Source organism: Pygocentrus nattereri, chromosome 23 (assembly GCF_015220715.1).
Source record: "Pygocentrus nattereri isolate fPygNat1 chromosome 23, fPygNat1.pri, whole genome shotgun sequence".
NCBI classification, from domain to species: Eukaryota; Metazoa; Chordata; class Actinopteri; order Characiformes; family Serrasalmidae; genus Pygocentrus; species Pygocentrus nattereri.
In genome coordinates this window covers 25,452,403-25,471,518 of record NC_051233.1, presented here as the reverse complement: position 1 = coordinate 25,471,518, position 19,116 = coordinate 25,452,403, and the positions used below count along the sequence as shown (strand labels likewise).

The 19,116-nt window shown below is 40.8% G+C and overlaps 1 protein-coding gene across 7 annotated transcripts in view; it reads right to left on the bottom strand.

Annotated features, from left to right (window-relative positions):
- The window catches only part of arhgef12b (Rho guanine nucleotide exchange factor (GEF) 12b), an 81,509-nt gene that overhangs the window by 30,941 nt on the left and 31,452 nt on the right, over positions 1 to 19,116 (bottom strand). For 5 of the 7 annotated variants that reach the window (XM_037533190.1, XM_017699758.2, XM_037533193.1 and 2 more), the window contains exons 2-7: positions 14,038 to 14,058; positions 12,293 to 12,387; positions 3,004 to 3,102; positions 1,549 to 1,598; positions 995 to 1,052; positions 83 to 276 (exon numbers count right to left, since the gene is read on the bottom strand). In XM_037533190.1, the coding sequence (XP_037389087.1) occupies positions 83 to 276; positions 995 to 1,052; positions 1,549 to 1,598; positions 3,004 to 3,102; positions 12,293 to 12,387; positions 14,038 to 14,058 (517 nt within the window). Of the gene's footprint in view, positions 1 to 82; positions 277 to 994; positions 1,053 to 1,548; positions 1,599 to 3,003; positions 3,103 to 9,426; positions 9,452 to 12,292; positions 12,388 to 14,037; positions 14,059 to 19,116 lie in introns of those variants that run through there. The other 2 variants (XM_037533192.1, XM_037533194.1) reach the window with 1 other exon arrangement.

The window sequence follows — 19,116 nt, the reverse complement described above, 5'->3', positions numbered from 1 at the left end:
CAATGAAGCACTACTAAAATAAAATGAGAAACAGAGTGTGTGTGTGTGTGTGTGTGTGTGTGTGTGTGTTTTTCACTCATACAGGCAGTGGTGATGTGATGCGATCAGAGGGGCTGGTGGTGGATGATGATGAGGAGCGTTCTGCAGCGATGGGTCCGGGAGAGTGAGGGGAGCTTAGAGCCGACAGGAGACCGCCTTCACCCTCACCCTCCGACAGGGGGATCTGTGGCATCCCCGGGGGGCGACCCAACACTGTCAGAGCCACATACGAGCCCGCTGTGCGCACACACACACACACACACACACACACACACACACACACACACACACACACAACGGCAATGAGAGAATGCAGCACAACAGTTTGATGCATCTCTGCAGAATCATGACTTAGAAAACAAAAATAACACTAGTTTACACAACTTTCCTTTCACATTAAAAGTATGAAATACATTACAAGTATTAGATTTAAAAGCTTTTTATTTAGGCAGTGGGACGAGTGTGTTCTTTGTACTGATTTTTTAGAATAAATATAAACAAATAATTAGTTAAACAAACAAGTCTATAAAATTAACAATAATACAATGCCTACATGCAGGCTGGGTGCATGGAACCTTTCATGTTCTGTTCTAACAAGCTCAATTCCTATTTTTTATCGTGTTTATGTATTTGTATTTACAGTGGTGCTATATCATGTTTTACAGGAAAAAAACACCCTCAATCCAAAGATAAACAGTTTCAACAATTTGCCTAGGTGCCTAAAACCTCTGTACAATAACATAAATGAATAAAAATAAACAAAAGTATGTGACATAACTAAAATCTGTCTCCTAGTCTAAATGACTTTTGTCCATTTTAACAGATAACAGTGACAGAAACCATACAGATTACCAAATGAAGCAATGCAGATTTTCCTCTCATGGACAATACAACACAGTACAATAGTATGGACAGTTTCCTGTGAAATGTATTTGGTAGTGAATGGTGTACTTACATTTTATTAACTTCACAACTTCTACATGATTTGAATGTGTTACTAATGTCCCATTGACCTGTAAAAGGAAAAGGTCTATTTTAACCATGATGTCTTTTTAGGCTTGGACTAAGCCTACAACTGGGAAAACTGCCCAAACTTAACTGACAGAAATGTTAAGGAAAAGCCTAAAAGTTAAGAACTGCATGATGTTCATCTACTGTATATTACTGCTAAGACATATAGTATATAATAAGGCATCAGTGCAAAAAAAAAAACCTGTTGCAAGTGTAGGGTGTACACAGTGTAGTCTGTTTAAATCAATCTTGGACACACAGCAATACAGCTGTTTTTCTACAATCTGCCAGAAGGGTGCAGAGTGTAGCACAGTCAGTCAGTGGAAGCAACAGACATCAAGTGAGTCTGTCTGTCCTGGTTTGTCTTCTAAAAATAAGAACTTGACACTTGTGTCTGTAAAACATGTTTATGTAATAATCTCATTATAACTGTCTGCAGCATACCCTGACATTTTTCATAACAGCCTACAAGCATTGCACAAAAAAAATTTTTTTTACCTTAATAATTCTATCACCCGTCTGAACACCTGCTCGCATAGCAGCTCCATCTGTAAACATGGAGAGAAAAATGTTATTGATGTAGCATCACAGAAAATGTAAAATCTGAAATTCAAGTGAACAGCAGCACTTATACAGTCAATAGCTCCTGCTCTTCCATGATTGTAGCCCATCACTCACACTGCTACATTACATCCTGTTTTGAGAACTGTAGATTTCCACATTACTGCTGTGTTTGTTAGTTTGCTGCTTGTTGATTTTCCATAGTTCACTGCAACAACACTGTTTTTCTTGTAAATGATACTTCACACTCAACACACTGAGTTCATCCATTTAAGTAACTTGCCATTTTAAAAGGCTAAAAATAATGCAACAAAAAAATAATAACAATAATCACAATATACATTAGAATGCAATCCATATTCATAATTCAAATAAACATAAAAACAATAAAAAGTAACAAAACTTTCTTGGGTCCATCTTTTCCTTGACACCTTCACAGCCACCACAGAGACTTACTATCATCAATTACATCATGAGCACAATTTACTGAAGCACTGATTGGTCAAATCAGGAGCTGCTCTTTAACTAAATATAATACTGGGATTCCTCGAGGAGGTTTGGAAATGGGTAAAGAAACACACAAACATCCATAAAATAATACACACACACACGCACATATGCATACATACATATATATATATTTTGTATATTCAAATATTAACACTTTTCTCAGCAAATAAACACAAACTACACAAATAGATTTTGATGTGGTTGGGATAGTGTAGTGGTTAACACCTCTGCCTTCTACACTGTAGACTGGGGTTCAATCAGGGCAAACACCCTACACTATACCAATAAGAGTCCTTGGGCAAGACTCCTAACACCACCTTCACCTACCTGTGTAAAAATAAGAGATCTGGATAAGAGTGTCAGCCAAATGCCGTAAATGTAGATTTTGAAAACATGTCTTGGATGTGTGCTTGCGTGCGCGTGTGTGTGTGTGTGCGTGCGCGTGTGTGTGTGTGTGTGTGTGTGTGTGTGTGTGTGTGTGTGTGTGTGTGTGTATATATAGCCTAATTTGTTCCAGCTGCCATGTGTATCTGTGTTTTGTGTATCTGCACTTATTTTATTAGTTATATTTATTAGTTAGTTACCTTGCATCTACATTTCATCATCATCCATTTTATCAGAACATATAGGTGCACCTTTACAGTTCTACAAATACAGATCAAGTTGCTGCTGGATTGAGAATCGTCCGTCAGAGAGTATAGAAAGTGGGTAACATTATGCTAAGAAACAGATGTGCTACAATCTGCAATTGTAGAACTATGAAGTACACCAATGTGTTTGGTAAAACTCGCAAAATAGACAATAAGTGTAGATACAAAGTAAGTGCTCCCAAGAAGCCGGCCAATGAGGAACTGTTCATCACAGCTCGGCTTTGCTTCTTACCTTCTTTGACAAGCTGCACAAATACAGGGTTATCTCCGCTCACTGTTAGCCCGAAGCCACTCTCATCTTTCTGGATGATAACACACCGCTGAACTAGGCCTGAGAGAGAGAGAGAGAGAGAGAGAGAGAGAGAGAGAGAGAGAGAGAGAGAGAGAGAGAGAGAGAGAGAGAGAGAGAGAGAGAGATATTAACAAGCATTCACGTGTAGAATAATATTAGTCTCTAGCATTTCAGTGGTAAAATGGAGACGGTTGAAAAATCGAGTCAAAAGTGTTCTCCAGCATACAGAGTGAACCAGCATACAACCTTCCCATCACAAACTGTGTTCCCAAGCATGCCCCAAGACAGACAGATGTCCTCCAAAACACGTACACAAACAGAAATACAAGACAAATCTGTGACAGGCCAATAAACACACACACACAAAAAAACCCCACAAAACACACCCCCCGTTCAGAAGTTAAGAATCATTATTTTCAATAATATAAACTAACAGAACACATTAATGTAATAAAGTCACTCTAAAAGTCTAGTATGCAATGCCAGAGAGGTTCATACGGAGACCTTTTTTGTCCTTTCTTTTTCTCTAAGTACTATTCTCTTCCCAGTTTAGTCATTGCCAATTCCACCCACTGGCAAGGTCTCACATGATGCTACCAAGCTGGGAGGGTGAAGGCTCACATAAGCTTCCTTCAAGACATGTGAAGCTCTGTTTGCAAACTGCTGCTTACAAAATATTACTGGACATCTGTCCACCAACGTGCTTTAAGAAGAATCTAACTGCCAGTGCTATTACATCATCTAACAGACATCCCCAATGCACTAACTGCCAATTCTGTTACATCACTACACTCACATTGGCTACCATGATGGGGAAAGAAGGTGGTCCATCCTACCCACCCAGAGAGAATGAGGCCCTGGAAGGCTGTGGCATCACTGGGGATTAAATTAATGATCGCCCAGTGGCAGGACCAGCACTGAGACCACTGTGTAGCATATTAGTAGTAATTTAAATAAAGAGGTTAAATAAATGGCCCAGTCCTCAAGCGGTACAGACCTGATTTGCTGATTGCAATTTCTCAGTTAATGAGTCAAACGTGTTCAAACTTTGTGCAGCAGAATCTGTTACTTGCTGACACAACAGGCAGGATTCTACAGCAATGAAAAAGCAAAACAATAATGTTCCACAATCACTTATTTCTCCTGGACCTGGATGGTACTAAAATGGTCCAACAATATCAGTACTAGAACAGTGGTATTCATACCGGTGACCATTTTCATCATCTATCAGACAAGCCCTATTCTGTATATGAATGCATTGCATTAGAGACCGAACCCACTGACCGCTTCTGTTTGAGAGTCAAGAGTTGCGTGTCTTGAGACTACTAAAACATTAATAACGTCTGTCTGACAGTAATCTTGTCTCCATCTCATCAATCTGTGAATGGCAGTATGCACTTTCATTACACAGCTGCTCATTTTAATCTGCCATAGAAATAAATTTATACAGCAATATAAAGCCTCAGCAAACAATTGCCTGCATCAGACTGCAATGTGTTCTCACGGATTTGTAATTTATGAAGCATCCATGTGCAGTGACTACATACAACAGAAAATCAGCCATGGTGACCACACATTGCTTTGGCTATATAATGCAACAGACTGAGCGCAAGTGTGCGTGTGTATGTTTGCTCACAGACATTTTACTTGACCTAAATCACAGTTGCATCTTCCGCTGTCTGCGCAGGACAAAACTGGCGGAATGCCTTTTCTCCAGACCAGCACTTAAAAACGCCCATCCACCAACCCATTAACACTGTCCACTCAACCCCCAACAGCTGCTAACTCAAAGCATGATCACACAACCACACTATAGTCCCCCCCACCTATTCCAAATGTACAATTCTGTGCAAAAATCTGAGACTACACTTCATTCATTTAACCATTGTGTGGTGTTTGGGTCTGTGGAGCCTATGTTTAACAAAACAAAAAATAAAAATGTTATTTATTATGATTTCAACCACAGATCCCTTTGTCTTTGCTCATTTTCTGTGAAGAACACATTTTCAGTGACTTCACACCCTGACTGTACACCCAAACACATTTATGTGTATTCACTCCTACATGGCTTGCTGTTAGTGTTAGTGTGTGTGCGTACATTTATTTGTATGTGTGCGTGTATGTGTGTGACTACACGGCAGACAAGACAACATGGAGAGGATGCTGACTGGCTACAGCTGCTAAAGGAGAACCCTACACTGGCCACTTGTGCTATTTTAAACATCTGGTATGTTTACATAAATTGTTATGGTTGTATTTTTGAAGAAGAAGAAGAAGAAGAAAAAAAAGAAAAAAAAAACAAAACACAACAATGTCCACCAGACCCTCTGAGTAACAAAACCATCGACACCACACAAGGACTAATTTCCAGTCAAAATGGCCACCAAGTTCAAGTTATTAATTTTCAGCTTCAGGTAAAAAAAAAGCAGAAAAGTACATTTAACAGAAAATTTAACAGAAGCTTCCAGAACTAAATATAACATTTTTCAGTTTTTAGTGTCTGCCCTTCTTACTGCTCCCATTACTTTCAGGAGATATCCCACTATCAATAAGCATTTTAACCATTATTGCTATTTTATGATGCACATTTTTAAAATTAATGCTATTTCAACAAGAAACCAATGTCTTTCATGCAAAGCACCACTGTTCCATAGCATTCCTGATGCTTTTTTCAGGTCTATGGTCATCTCCACAACATAACACCATAACCTGCGCCAAAAAACAAAGAATAGGATAGTCGACTTTTTTGTTTTCTAATATACATATTTGTGAACATTACATAGCAGTTTTTAAAGTAGAAAACCCCACATTGTAATGAGACATTGTAGTGACAATGATGCCACTTACCTAAGACCTTCCCAATGCTATGTTAGCTAACGATTACGTACATTTACTACTCCGGCTTTAATGTTTACAATGATTTTAATGACATATGAACTTGAATTTGAGTGAATTCTTTAGTAACTACTTCGACCAAGCTAACTTCAACCTGTCTGCTTTTCCATCCATCCATTATCTTCCGCTTCTCCGGGATTCGGGTCACGGGTGCAAAAAAGATATAATAAAAATAAAAAGAGGCACCACCACCCCAGTCTGCCAATCCAGTGGCATCGCCCCCGATGTCCACGCAATGTTGAAAAGGCGTGTCAGCCAAGACAGCCCTACAACATGCAGAGCTTTGAGGAACTCCGGACGGATCTCATCCACCCCTGGAGCCTTGCCACCAAGGAGCTTAACTACCTTAGCGACTTCGGCCTCAGTAATGGACAAGCCTATGCCCGTGTCCCCAGACTCTGCCTCCTCACTGGAGAACGTGTCAGTGGGACTGAGAAGGTCCTCAAAGTATTCCTTCCACCGCCCAATGACGTCTTCAGTCGAAATCAACAGCACACAATCTCCACTATATACAGTGCTAGTGGCACACTGCTTTCCCCTTCTGAGTCGCCTGACGGTTTGCCAGAATCTTTTCGGAGTCGACTTTCCAAGGCCTCACCAAACTCACACGCAGGTTTTTGCCTTGGCGACGACTGAAGCCACAGATCGCTTGGCCTGCCGATACCTGCCAGCTGCCTCCGGTGTCCCACAGGCCAATCATGCCCAGTAGATCTCCTTCTTCAGCTTGATGGCGTCTCTCACCTGGGGTGTCCACCACCGGGTTTGAGGATTACCGCCCCGACAGGCACCAACTACCTTGCAACCACAGCTACAGTCAGCCGCTTCAACAATGGAGGAGCAGAACATGGCCCATTCTGAGTCAATGTGTGAGTTGAAGATCAATCTGACAGGTTCTTCTGCCAGACGTTCCCAGCAAACCTTCACTATACGTTTGGGTTTGCCTGGTCTGACCAGCATCTTCCCCCACTACCTGATCCAACTCACCACCAGGTGGTGATCAGTTGACCGCTCAGCTCCTCTCTTTACCCAAGTGTCCAAAACACATGGCCACAAGTCCGATGACACGACTACAAAGTCAATCATTGAACTGCGGGCCTAGGGCGTCCTGGTGCCATGTGCACTTATGGGCATCCTTGTGTTCAAACATGGTGTTTGTGATGGACAAACTGTGGTTTGCACAGAAGTCCAAAAACTGAACACCACTCGGGTTCAGATCAGAGAGGCCATTCCTCCCAATCACACCCCTCCAGGTCTCACTGTCATTGCCCACGTGAGCGTTAAATTCCCCCAGTAGGACAATAGAGTCTCCAGGAGGAGCACATTCAAGCACCCTTCCCGAGGACAAGAAGAGGGTGGGTACTCTGAACTGCTGTTCGGTGCATAAGCACAGACAGCAGTCAGGACCCGTTCCCCAACCCGAAGGCGTAGGGAAGCTACCCTCTCGTCCACCGGAGAAAACCCCAACATACAGGCACCGAGTCGAGGGGCTATGAGAAAGCCCACACCTGCCCGCCGCCTCTCACCATGGGCAACTCCAGAAAAGAATAAAGTCCAGCCCCTCTCAAGACCCAGAGTCCAAGCTGTGGACACAGAGGCCAAGCACGACTATATCCAGCCCGTATTTCTCGACCTCGCGCACCAACTCAGGCTCCTTCCCTGCCAGTGAGGCAACATTCCAACTTCCAAAAGCCAGTTTCAGCAACCGAGGATCAGAACGCCAAGGCCCACGCCTTCGGACACTGCCCAATCCACAAAGCACAGAACCCCTACTACTGCCCCTCCCATCGGTGGTGGGTCGTTGGCTTTTCAGTAGTGTTTATATTGCATTGCCTGCTTTCCCAGGTTCAATCAAATCCCAACAGATTTTTTTTACTGAACTCAATTGCTAAACAAATAAATAAACTGAAATATTAAAGGAAGTGCTAATTTAGCTAATAAAAACCTGTGGAGCATGGCTTGTTGCATGTCACTAATCTCTTCCTAACAACTTTCATTTGTCATCATTAGGAATGTCCATATTGCTTTGAAAACAAAATGACCTAAAATCATCAGCTTATTCATCCAACAACATGAATGCAGGGTAACTGCTCAGAAGCAGGTAAAGGGAGGTTAGTAAGGTGTATCCGGGCAAGGCACCACTCCACTCATGCACAATGAACCACAGACACCAGGAGTCATATGTATGCAACCACGCAATACTGAATCTAAACTCAGCCTTCAAAAACACGATTCAATATGACTGCAAGCATAATTCTCCCAAAATGCTAACACTGCCAAACAGATTAAATATAAATAACTTCCCCCTTATGCAAAACACCTAAATAATCTCACACCTCATTCCTAAAGCTGTGCCAAGTTATTATATAAGGTAAAGTAGACCTCTTTATGTGGTTGCCAACATTGTAGGGCATGCAATTATCCTTAAAAATGGATAAATGTACATATCATAGCTATAAACAGTAGCACCTTGAAACCTGGATGAATCTATTTCTATAGACATACAGCCAAATACAATGTCAGACACCATATAACTAAGTCTTATATGGTTTGATCAAGTGCATGATTCAGTTTGCACAATGCTAGTTAGTGTCCATAAGCTTCTACTACTTTTTAGCTACAATGGCCTTATAGGTTCAATACAAAACTAAAACAAACTTCGGACACCAAACATATCTTGGCTGACTGACCACATTTGGGGTAAGGCGAACATTGCAAATTTGACAGAATTATTGAGCCATAAGGGGGTCAGTTAGCATTATGTAAAGATTTCTCACTGACTAGCTTTTATTAGCGGTTAGTTTCTTTAGCATTTTTGGGTGAAATATTCTCTTGTAAAGATATCTGGCTCTAAAACAGAGATTAGAGCTTCTGTCATTAAAATGCAGTTTAAACATGGTCATTTCATGCGTCAGGATTATGTCCAGATAATGTATAACCAAGTAAAACTGCATTCACCTCACCAAGCCATGTTCAAGAACCAAAACTCTTCCTGATACTGTGACAGCACCTTCCTCTGCTATTCTGCATATGGGGCAACAATGCCCACTGTACTGCCACCACTAAACAGAGGCATTGCTGCTCCTTCAGTTATGCGACACACAGTAATCGAATTTCAATCTGACTAACCAGAGACACGTGTTAACACCATTTGTAAATGCCAGTAATTAAAATCTTATGAGGGTATAATCCACATGTAAGTCGCATGAAATGACCAGGTGTAAACAAAGTTAAAGATGTTACATATGGATCCCGGATTCAAGACAAGTGGACCACTTCAGGGCTTCCACCGGGTAAGGGAAGAGAACTGGGCCCCACTGGTGGAGACTGAGAAATGGGTGAGGGTGGCATAGATAGGCAGATGAGGAGGGGGGGGAGAGAAACTGAGAAAGAGAATAGAGGAACACCACAGCAAAATAAAAGACAGCACACAACACACCCCACTGGCAGCAGCCTTAAGTGAACTCTTACCACACGACTCTGGCCTTCGTTCTGTCACTACACTCTGCACAGGCAGCTCTGACAGTGGAAAACATGCAGGATACACATACAAAAAAACAAACGTGGAGAAATTAAAGATGTAAACAGAACGAATGGAAGAAGAAAAACAAAAAAACATATGGGATAGCTTAGCTATGGCTAATACTGGCAAAAAAAAAAAATATAGAAGCAAAACGTTCAAAGCATTTGAGAATAAACAATAGTCCTGGCTAAAATGTTCAACATAACAAAAATAAACAAAGCTACTAAATAAATGAACAAGTATTTCATTTTTATGAAACAGTTCATTTTTACCACATTGTGATTGGCTGAGTGGCTGCAATCCATCTTATCCATGTTATATCTGACAGCGCTTTATTTTTATAGTACCTGTATCATTCCCCTGAACATTGACTGTTGGATAACAGCAATGGTTTACTCAAACCTGCTGGAACAAGTTTTTTGAAAGAAACTGCCAATATTAGAAACATCTGTATGAAGCAAAGTTCAGGTCTTTATGTTAGACTGTATATTATTGCGGATAATAATGAGCTACTGTGACCAATTCAAAGCGCTTACATTCCTCACAACATGCTTCCTCCAATTTTCTACCGCTAAGGTATTACATATACAAAACTGTGAAGAAGTCCACCAGAGACCACCTTGCAATTTTCTATATTATTTTAAATATAAAAATATACAATTTCCAGTATTTAGCAATAGAGTCTGGCTACAGACATGCACTCTCAGCCCCACTGACATCACGTGCACATGCACTCTCTGCCACAGTACATTGTGTCAACGTACTGTTTTGGTGCCCACAGCGTCGTCTGCTTGGTGCTCTCTACATTGTCACAACGTTGAAATGTAATTCCTCACAAAGTTATGACAACGCTGTCTGACAACTTTCTAGAAGGTTGTGACAACGTTGACAAGACAGCAAAAATAATTGGTACTACACACTGACTATGTTGTCACAACCTTCTAGAATCCTTAATAAGTTCTGTTTTAATCAATTTTACAGTTTTAAACATGGTTCTAATCGTCTTCAGGATAGCTTTCACAAGTTTCAGCTATAGCCTTTTCTTTTCTGCAAATAAACCCGAAATATTTTGAAAGTTTCCACGTAATATTACCTTGCTATCAACATGGCAATGTTAATATACATTCAGTGTAACTCTTGTGGCCCAGCAGTAGGTGGTTTGCTGTTTTTTTCCTCATAAAACCGTCAAAAAACTATCATGGCAAAGCGGCACTGATGTCATCAATAGCCTGGCGGTGCATGTCAGACTGAGAGCGCATGTCTGCAGCCAGACCCTTCTCATATTTAGTGTGCCCACGCTTCGCCTCCATTACATCTTCCATTTTCTTGGGAAACTTGCTTGCAATTATTCAAAGAAATCTGCAGGGATATTTTTCCACACCTTCAATTTTCAGTCTTAGTAGTTGGTTGCATTTTCTGCTTCTTACAATCCAAGTAATCCCAATACTGAATACATTCAGTATTATTGAGGTCTGAGGGGGGTCAGTCGATCGTTCTGAGAACATCAGAAGCTTTTTTGAGTGATTTGCAAATGTTCTCCTTTTTGTTTATCTCCTTTTCTTACAACTACACATCCTTTCAGACTCAGTGTTCAGTCGTCTCACAGTGGAAGGATGGACAGAAACGTGGATTTTTTCAGACCTAAAGCAAGAGCAGAGTCTGATTTTCTCTTCTCTCTCAAAGACAAAACCTTTAAATGCTCTTTCTCTGATGGTGACAGTTTTGGTGCGTCTAGCAGGTCTTGCAGTTAGTTTTTAGGCGTCCCATTTTCTCTAAACCTTTTAACAATAAAAGGTTTAGTGGAATAAATCTTCACTTTTCCAGTTATTTTCCTTTGACGGTTCCCTTTTCTATGCAAAAGTTTTGTCTTATATCTAATCTCTTAGAATTTGTACTTTGCTGTTCAATGAAAACTGACATGTCATGCTATCCAAGGTGACTCAGTCATCGCTCTACATTCAATCACTGGGTTCAGATGAGGCTTTCCTTGATTACGGCACAGCTGTGTATTTCTGAAGGAAAGATTATAATCCTGGGCAATACACAGATGGACTTCCAGGTAATCCCATAACCAGGCTCCAGCAAAAACATCATGCTTACAGAGCCATGCACGATGTTGGTTGCTGACAAAGTGCATGATAAAAGAGGCTGAGATTTAGTCTTCAATCCTCAACCCAGATTAAATAATAACTACAATCCAGTGCCAGATTACAGTGGCCTGAAACAAAATGAAATGAGGCTACAAAGCTTACATAGCTAACAAGCAACTAAAACTTATACCATACTAATTTGCATTGTTAGCCACAATAGCCTAAGAACTTAAGCACAAACTCCTCAATCAAAACCATTTTGGCTGATTAACCATACCTTGGAAAAGTATTACTTTAATCTACCATAACGGTGTTGCACTTACAAAGCTGGACTGCTAAAGTTTGATAGGCATAGAAAATTTTACATTAGTACTGCACTAAAACTGCAACCAATGAATGACTGTTTCATTCTAAAAAGATCTTCTACCAAGCTCTGCTCGAAGCACATTCTCCAGCTGCATTAGCCACGCCTAACTAAATGCCTACAGCATCAAAGAATTAATGAGAGAAATGAATGATAACATCAGCTACTTGCTAGTGATACTGACACACAGTGCATGGCTGTAAAGATGGGAAAGAGAGAGATGTTAAAAAAAGAAAAGAGAGCAGATCAGCATGAAAAAGACTTTTCTCTCTCTTTTCTCTGCTGTGTGTGAAAAAAAAAGAGCTCATGGCTGTATTACACAAGAGTTGTCTGATCAGGCTCCATCTGCACCACACTTACCTGTGGGGTCAAACTCATGTGAGGGGGGTGCTGACACTTTGTCACTCTTGGGTTTCTTGTCTGGTGGGTGGTCCTTCCTGAGAATACTTCCTGTCCTGTATACATACACACAAAAAAGTCTACAGTTATTGTATTTCAGAGATTTCAAAATCATTCGTTTTAAAGCAATAGACTAGTGAAAAATCACAGGTATATCATTTTATGACACTGTGTGGCACAAAGCTATAATGTCCGTGTATGAAAAATAAGGGGGCGGAGGGGGGCATGTTAAGATGCCTGCTATCATTGACCACTGTTTTAGTTAAGCAGCGTTCTGTTGTCCAATATAATTAATGATATAACGAAGTCTGCTGAGACATGTTTGAGGGTTACACATGCGATTTGTATGATGCCACACTGTCAGAAAAAGGCACTGTACAGATACATTTTAGATCATCAAGGTACAGACAATGTAAACATACCCTCAAAAATTCAATAATGGTCTTGAGGACCAATAGTGTGTCTTAAATGAGTTTTATAGGCAAACCAAACATTTAAAATAGAAAAACAATATAAAAAGTCTGGAGTCAATATAGGGCATTAGGAGATGTCCTAACTGCAATGGAATATGGTATTTAACACATACCCTTGTAGGTAACACCCCAGTGATAGTTTAGCTCTTTTTCTAGTGTAAGTAACAGTGCATTCCTTGATAAGCCCATTTTACACCAATCACAATAACCACATTACTTACACTTTGTTCCTGTTAACCCCTCTTGCTTTTTACACTGGTAGCATCATCCAAGTGAAGCTGAAAAATATGCTATGACTTCATTTTTGCCACTTGCCACATTCAGCATGCAAACAGTTTCTAGCTAGAAGTGGGACAAAATTCAGTGTTATATACTGCTATACCTTACAATCTTGGCCTGTTATCAAATCAGTTGACAGCTGTACTTTAAGCTGTAGCAGCAGCACTACGACACACTGTGTCGCTTCTGGTGTAAAAAGAACTTCAGCTAGTGCTGGTCCTAGTTCTGTTTAATCACCACCAAACATGTTTTTGTGTTTTCCCTGCTAAAAACACTAGATTCACGTTGTGAACAACTTATGAATTAGCTGATGTGGTCCATCAGAGCAGGAAAAACAAAGACCTTCAGGACATCAGGACACATCGCATTGTAATCCTTAAGCAGACAGCAACAGTAAGTTAGCCATTCTTGTGCAGTGTACTGCTGTATCTCCAGCATCAGTGTTGTGTCTAGCAGCCCACACCCTGCAGCCCCTGACATAACCTGGTCATATCACCATTTCAACCACAGAATGGGCATTATTTGTTCGGCATGCACAATGTTCTTCTCTTTTACCCTTAAAAACCACAGATATCACTGGCAATATAGAAAGTAAGATGTACTTAAATATTAATTATTCCTTCGCCCACAGATATTTGGAACAATTTGATCAACATTGTAAAGTTTGAACTGATGCCAGCAGTCATTATGATCTGAATGCGATGTAAAAAAATAAAATAATAAATAAAAAATCAAATGTGCCCGCCATTTGATGTTGTTGAAACAAGGCAAATCAAACGTAAATCTGATCAGTCATTAACTACTTCATTAATTCCATAATAGTTATAAGAATTACATAGTACAGCAAAGAGTTAAAAAGTAGAGCAAAACAATCATAACTCTAGACGTCTTAGGGTTAATGGCAGGCTGAAGGAAACAGCAAAGAACAGTGAAGGGAAAGTGCTCAGGACTCACCTGGTTGGTTTTTTGGGAAACCTGCAAGACAAAGAAAGAAAAGAAACATGCGTCATTCATTCTACAGTATATGGTAAATGCACAGTTTGTAAAAGCGCATTACATCGTCTTTATTCATGGCAGGTGGCACAGAGCAGGTAAAAGCCAGAAAGAATGTAACCTGATTATTTCACCCTCTAATGCCCTTCAACTGTCTCTACACATGCATGATATTACAGACACAAGCACTGCCTGTATTGCTGCTGAATTATATATCATACATAACATAATCCGCTCTGCGCTGTCTATCATTGTTGTCTTGTTCTCACCTGTTGTGTCTGCCCATCAGCTGGGCACAATTTATTTGGAAAGCATGTGTTTTGACCTAGGGTCTGCAAGTGAGTGAGTGAGTGAGTGAGTGAGTGAGTGAGTGAGTGAGTGAGTGAGTGAGTGAGTGAGTGAGTGAGTGAGTGAGTGAGTGAGTGAGTGAGTGAGTGAGTGAGTGAGTGAGTGAGTGAGTGAGTGAGTGAGTGAGTGAGTTATTGACATTGAGTTGAGTGAATTGAGTAGAGGAGTGAGATGAGTGAGAGGGCGGGTGGATGAGTAAGTGGATGGGAGGGTGAGTGGGGTGGGTGAGTCATAAAATGCTTGTATCGTTTAGGCCTTAGTGTCTACTAATCCAGAACCAGTTCTGCCTGCATGGGTCCTGATTACTACTGCTTTATCAGGGGAGAGTCTTCCTCCCCCTGTTGTCACAGCACAGGATTAAAAAGGCACATACAGTGCAAACATATTTGCAGACAACAATCCACGCCTCAAGACAGTATAATGGCCACAGAACACTCCACAGAGGGGAGCGGCAGTAATACTTTGACCTTTTCAAGCATTTGTTTACAACAAGCGTTACAACCAAGTTTAAGATGTGTAAAAATAATGCACAATATATCAGCGTAATTTTGTCATAATGCTTTTAAATTTTAAAAGTAAGCTCATCAATGAACCACTATTGATCAATCTGTATGATGACAAGGCATATAAATTCTTTTACTGGTCCCTCTTACACAAGATTGTTTCACTGTGTTTTTGTCATTCCATTTATACTTGTTTACCTATATAGAACGTTTACCTGTACTGCCTTTTGTTTAATGTGTTGTTGTTTCATGTGTTGATGTTCTTTGATTGTAAAGCATCCTTGAGCATGGGAAAGGCGTTATATAAATAAAAGTGATGATGATGGCTGCTCTTTTATAATCTAATTTCTACAAAAAAAAAAAAAAAAATATGAAAAACAACAAATTCTTGGAAGCTCTACCCCTACATAGCCCACAGGAATTGTGGGCTAATTCCGGGAAGCACCCAATAATTATTACGATTTATATGCATTATTTCTACCACAAAGACTTATAAAAATATATAGATGTGAAGTATTTTAAAATCTTTCCTAGTTTATCTTTTTCTAATTGTGCGCTTCATCGTTATTTTTTAAATGTTTCATTGCTCCAATTAATTCCATTTTAACAATTTAATGTTTGTGTAATGTCTTGTGATTGTCTGCCAATTGTTTTACTGTTTATTCTCATTTTTTTCAACCTCTATTAATGCAATAAATTATCCAAATAACTGGTTAATGACAATTCCTAAAACAATCAATAGTGACAGCCCTATTCATAAGTGGGATGCATTACATGCCTTCTTTTTGTGATAAGGTCATCATGATACCAGTTAGCACGCGATACATCAACTGACCAAAATAGACAGCAATCTAATCATTAGTGTGTACGAATGCTAATGCCCAGCTCCAGAACTGGAGGAGCCTCCTTCTCTCTCTACAGAAATAGCTCAGACTTCTCATCCTCCCTCCCTCGCTCCCTCTGCTCCTTCCGTGGGTGGTTTTTGTTTTTGTTGCTGTTCCTTCCCTTCTACAATGAAGGGAACAATGGCTCTCACGTCAGAGCCGGCCCACTCCACAGCGGCCCTGTGGGCCCGATTCCCGGAAACAGAGAGGGCTTCTGGCAGAGACGGCAGCTTCCTGAATGTGTGAATGGTTTGGGAAGAGGGGGTTGGATGGGCTGCAGTGAAGGCAGGGGGCAGGATTTGGCCAAAATAAAATTCTCAGGCTCTCTCTCTTTCTCTCTAGCGTAGTGTGGGTCTCTCTCGCCCTTTCTTGCCAACTGTTTAAGCTTTCGGAGAACAACAGGCAGAAGCAAAACATTCTCCATCTAAGCCAACTCTCTCCAAAAGTCAAGCCCCAATCACTGAGGAACAACAGTGTCCAGGATGATAAACAACAAAAAAACACGTTGCCCAAGGGGTTCATGCAAAAACGTCTTAAAATATACATCTTGATTTGTTGTTTTTGAAGTGCATATTAACAGCAGTGAGAAAAAAAAGACAGGAGGGAAGTGGCTAAGCAGAGATCCACTCCAGTGCCTTTGTATTTGACAGGGAGGGGGGAAAAATGGGTAATCACCTTGAGGGCTCTATGGAAACAGGAAGAGCTTAATATTCTAATGCAGAGAGGATTACAGAGCAAAGGAGACTGTCTGGGAGAGGAAAGGAGAGGAACAGAGAGGAGTAGAAGAGAGAATAAGAAACAGCAGAAGAAAAGTATAGAGGAGAAGACAGTTAAAAAGAGGAAAGGTGAATTACGCTTTAAGGGAACTAAGAAGACACCAGCTCCAGAAGATAACTGGACTCAAATGCAGTCACTAAATGCACACTCACTCCAAGAGGCTGAAGCTATAACTGCCAAGGACACTACTAACAACTGGAAAACATTTTCCCCCAAAAAAGCAGTGTGTTCTGTGCTTTATATTTATATATTTATAGCTATATGAGTGAAGCCAGTATCATTTACACTGTGTGAAATCAAGGTTCACAAGAAATGAACACAGAGTGAACTGCTGCATGTCACAATGAATGAATGAATGAATGCACTCACCCAACACTTTATTAGGAACATCTGTATGCCTACTCATTCATGCAATTACCTAATCAGTCAATCGTGTGTCAGGAGAGCAGTGCATGAAATCATGCAGATACAGGCCAGCAGCTTCAGCTAATGTTTACATCAAACATCAGAACGGAGAAAAATATGATCTCAGTGACTGACCGTGGCATGACTGTTGGTGCTAGGCAAGCTGGTATGAGTATTTCTGATGTCCTGGCATTTTCATGCACAACACTCATGAAAGAAGAGTTTAACTCCGAATGGTATGAAAAAGAACAACATCCATTGAGCAGCAGTTCTACAGCCTGAACTGCCTTGATGATGAGAGATTCAGCGAAGAATGGCCAGACTGGTTCGAGCAGACAGAGAGCATACGGTACCTCAGATGACAACTTTGTCCAATTGTGGTGAGCGGAAAAGCATCTCAGAACGCACAACACCTTGAACCCTGATGCGGATGGGCTACAACAGCAGAAGTGGGCACAGGCTCATCAAAACTGGACAGCTCAAGACTGGAAAAACAGCTTAGTCTGATGAATCTCTGTTTCTGCTGACGCACACAGATGGTAGGGTCAAAATGTGGCACCAACAGCATGAACCACTGACCCAAACTGCTTTGTGTCAGAGGTCAAGGCCGGTGGAGGTGGTGTAATGGTGTGAGGAATGTTCTCCTGGCACACTTTGGGGTTGTTTATACCGATCAATCATTGCTTTAATGACACAGCCGATTTGAGTATTGCTGACCATGCGCAGTCCTTTATAGCCACAAGTTACCAATCTTCTAATAGCAACTTCCAAACTGGTTTTATGAACATTGCCATTAGTTCAGTATTAGGGCTGCAACAAATGACTGATTGGATAGTCGAATAATCGATTGACTGGTGAAACGAATAATCGATTATTCGGATTATGAGTCACTGCATTACCAAATAACTTATGTAGCTACTAGGTTTTAAATTTATTTTGAGGTTGGTTTATGCATTTGCTAACTAACAATAAAAGACAATGACGGTGCAGTGTTTACAACTGTAAACGTTATCTGGAAAGCGAATAACAGTGACTTGTTTCTCTGTTCCAGCTCCATTAAGGAAATGCTGCGCTCTTTCTGTTTCGAGAGAGAGCAGCGTTTCAAAACAGCTTACAGCTCTGCTCACAACTAGCGCCACTATCGCCGCGTCTCGAACTACACTCACCTCTGTACTTCACACACTACACTAAGTGCACTTCTAATGGTAGTTATACGCGCTATTTTTACACACTATTTAGTGTGCTGGTATGCGGTTTGGTTCTTGAGGTTGCCATCGCAATGTTGTTAACTCTCCAGTAAGCGCTTAACTGTCAACCCTTTCTAGTGAGCACGAGAAAGAAGCATTATGGCGTCACCAAACTAATCGATTACTACATCAGTTGCCAACTAATGTAGTCGTCGACTAAGTCGAATATTCGTTGCACCCCTGTTCAGTACTCTTCAGTGGCCGGAATCTGAAATCTGAATCCAATAGAACACCTTTGGAATGTAGTAGAACAGGACATTCAAAGCAGGAAAGCACACCTGAAAAATCTGCAGCAACTGCATGACACAATCATGTCAACACCGACCAGAATCACAAAGGAATGTCTCCAACATCTTGTGGAATCCATACCACGAAGAACTGAGGCCGTGTCGAGAATAGAGAGAGGCCCTACCCAGTATTAGTATAGTGTTCCTAATAACGTGCTCAGTGATTGTATGTACAGTCAGTAGTTCTCCTCCATGGCTGTAGCCTCTCGCGCAGATACCACTGTTAAGTCTTGTTTTGTAGGGAACTATTTTTCCACGTTGCTGTTGCTTTTACTAGTCTCCTCTTAGACTTATTCATAGTTCTCCTGAAACATGACTTTCTTTGCTTGTGATACCCAACTTAGGTCGGTCAAATACAAATTTACCAGGACAGTAGCTGGAAATAACTTTGGCTTTGTCAAGAGAGCCACGAAAGAAACTTGATAATGAAAGGCTGCACTTCAACAAATGTGTTACAGTCACGTAGCCATATCAACAGTGCATGCAAGCAGCTGGGCTCTAGGTCTCAACTAAACATGGTTTGAAAGGTCAAACTAGGAAAAAGAAATACTTGAAATACTACAAGGCAGGTTGTCCGGTGTACAGGAAA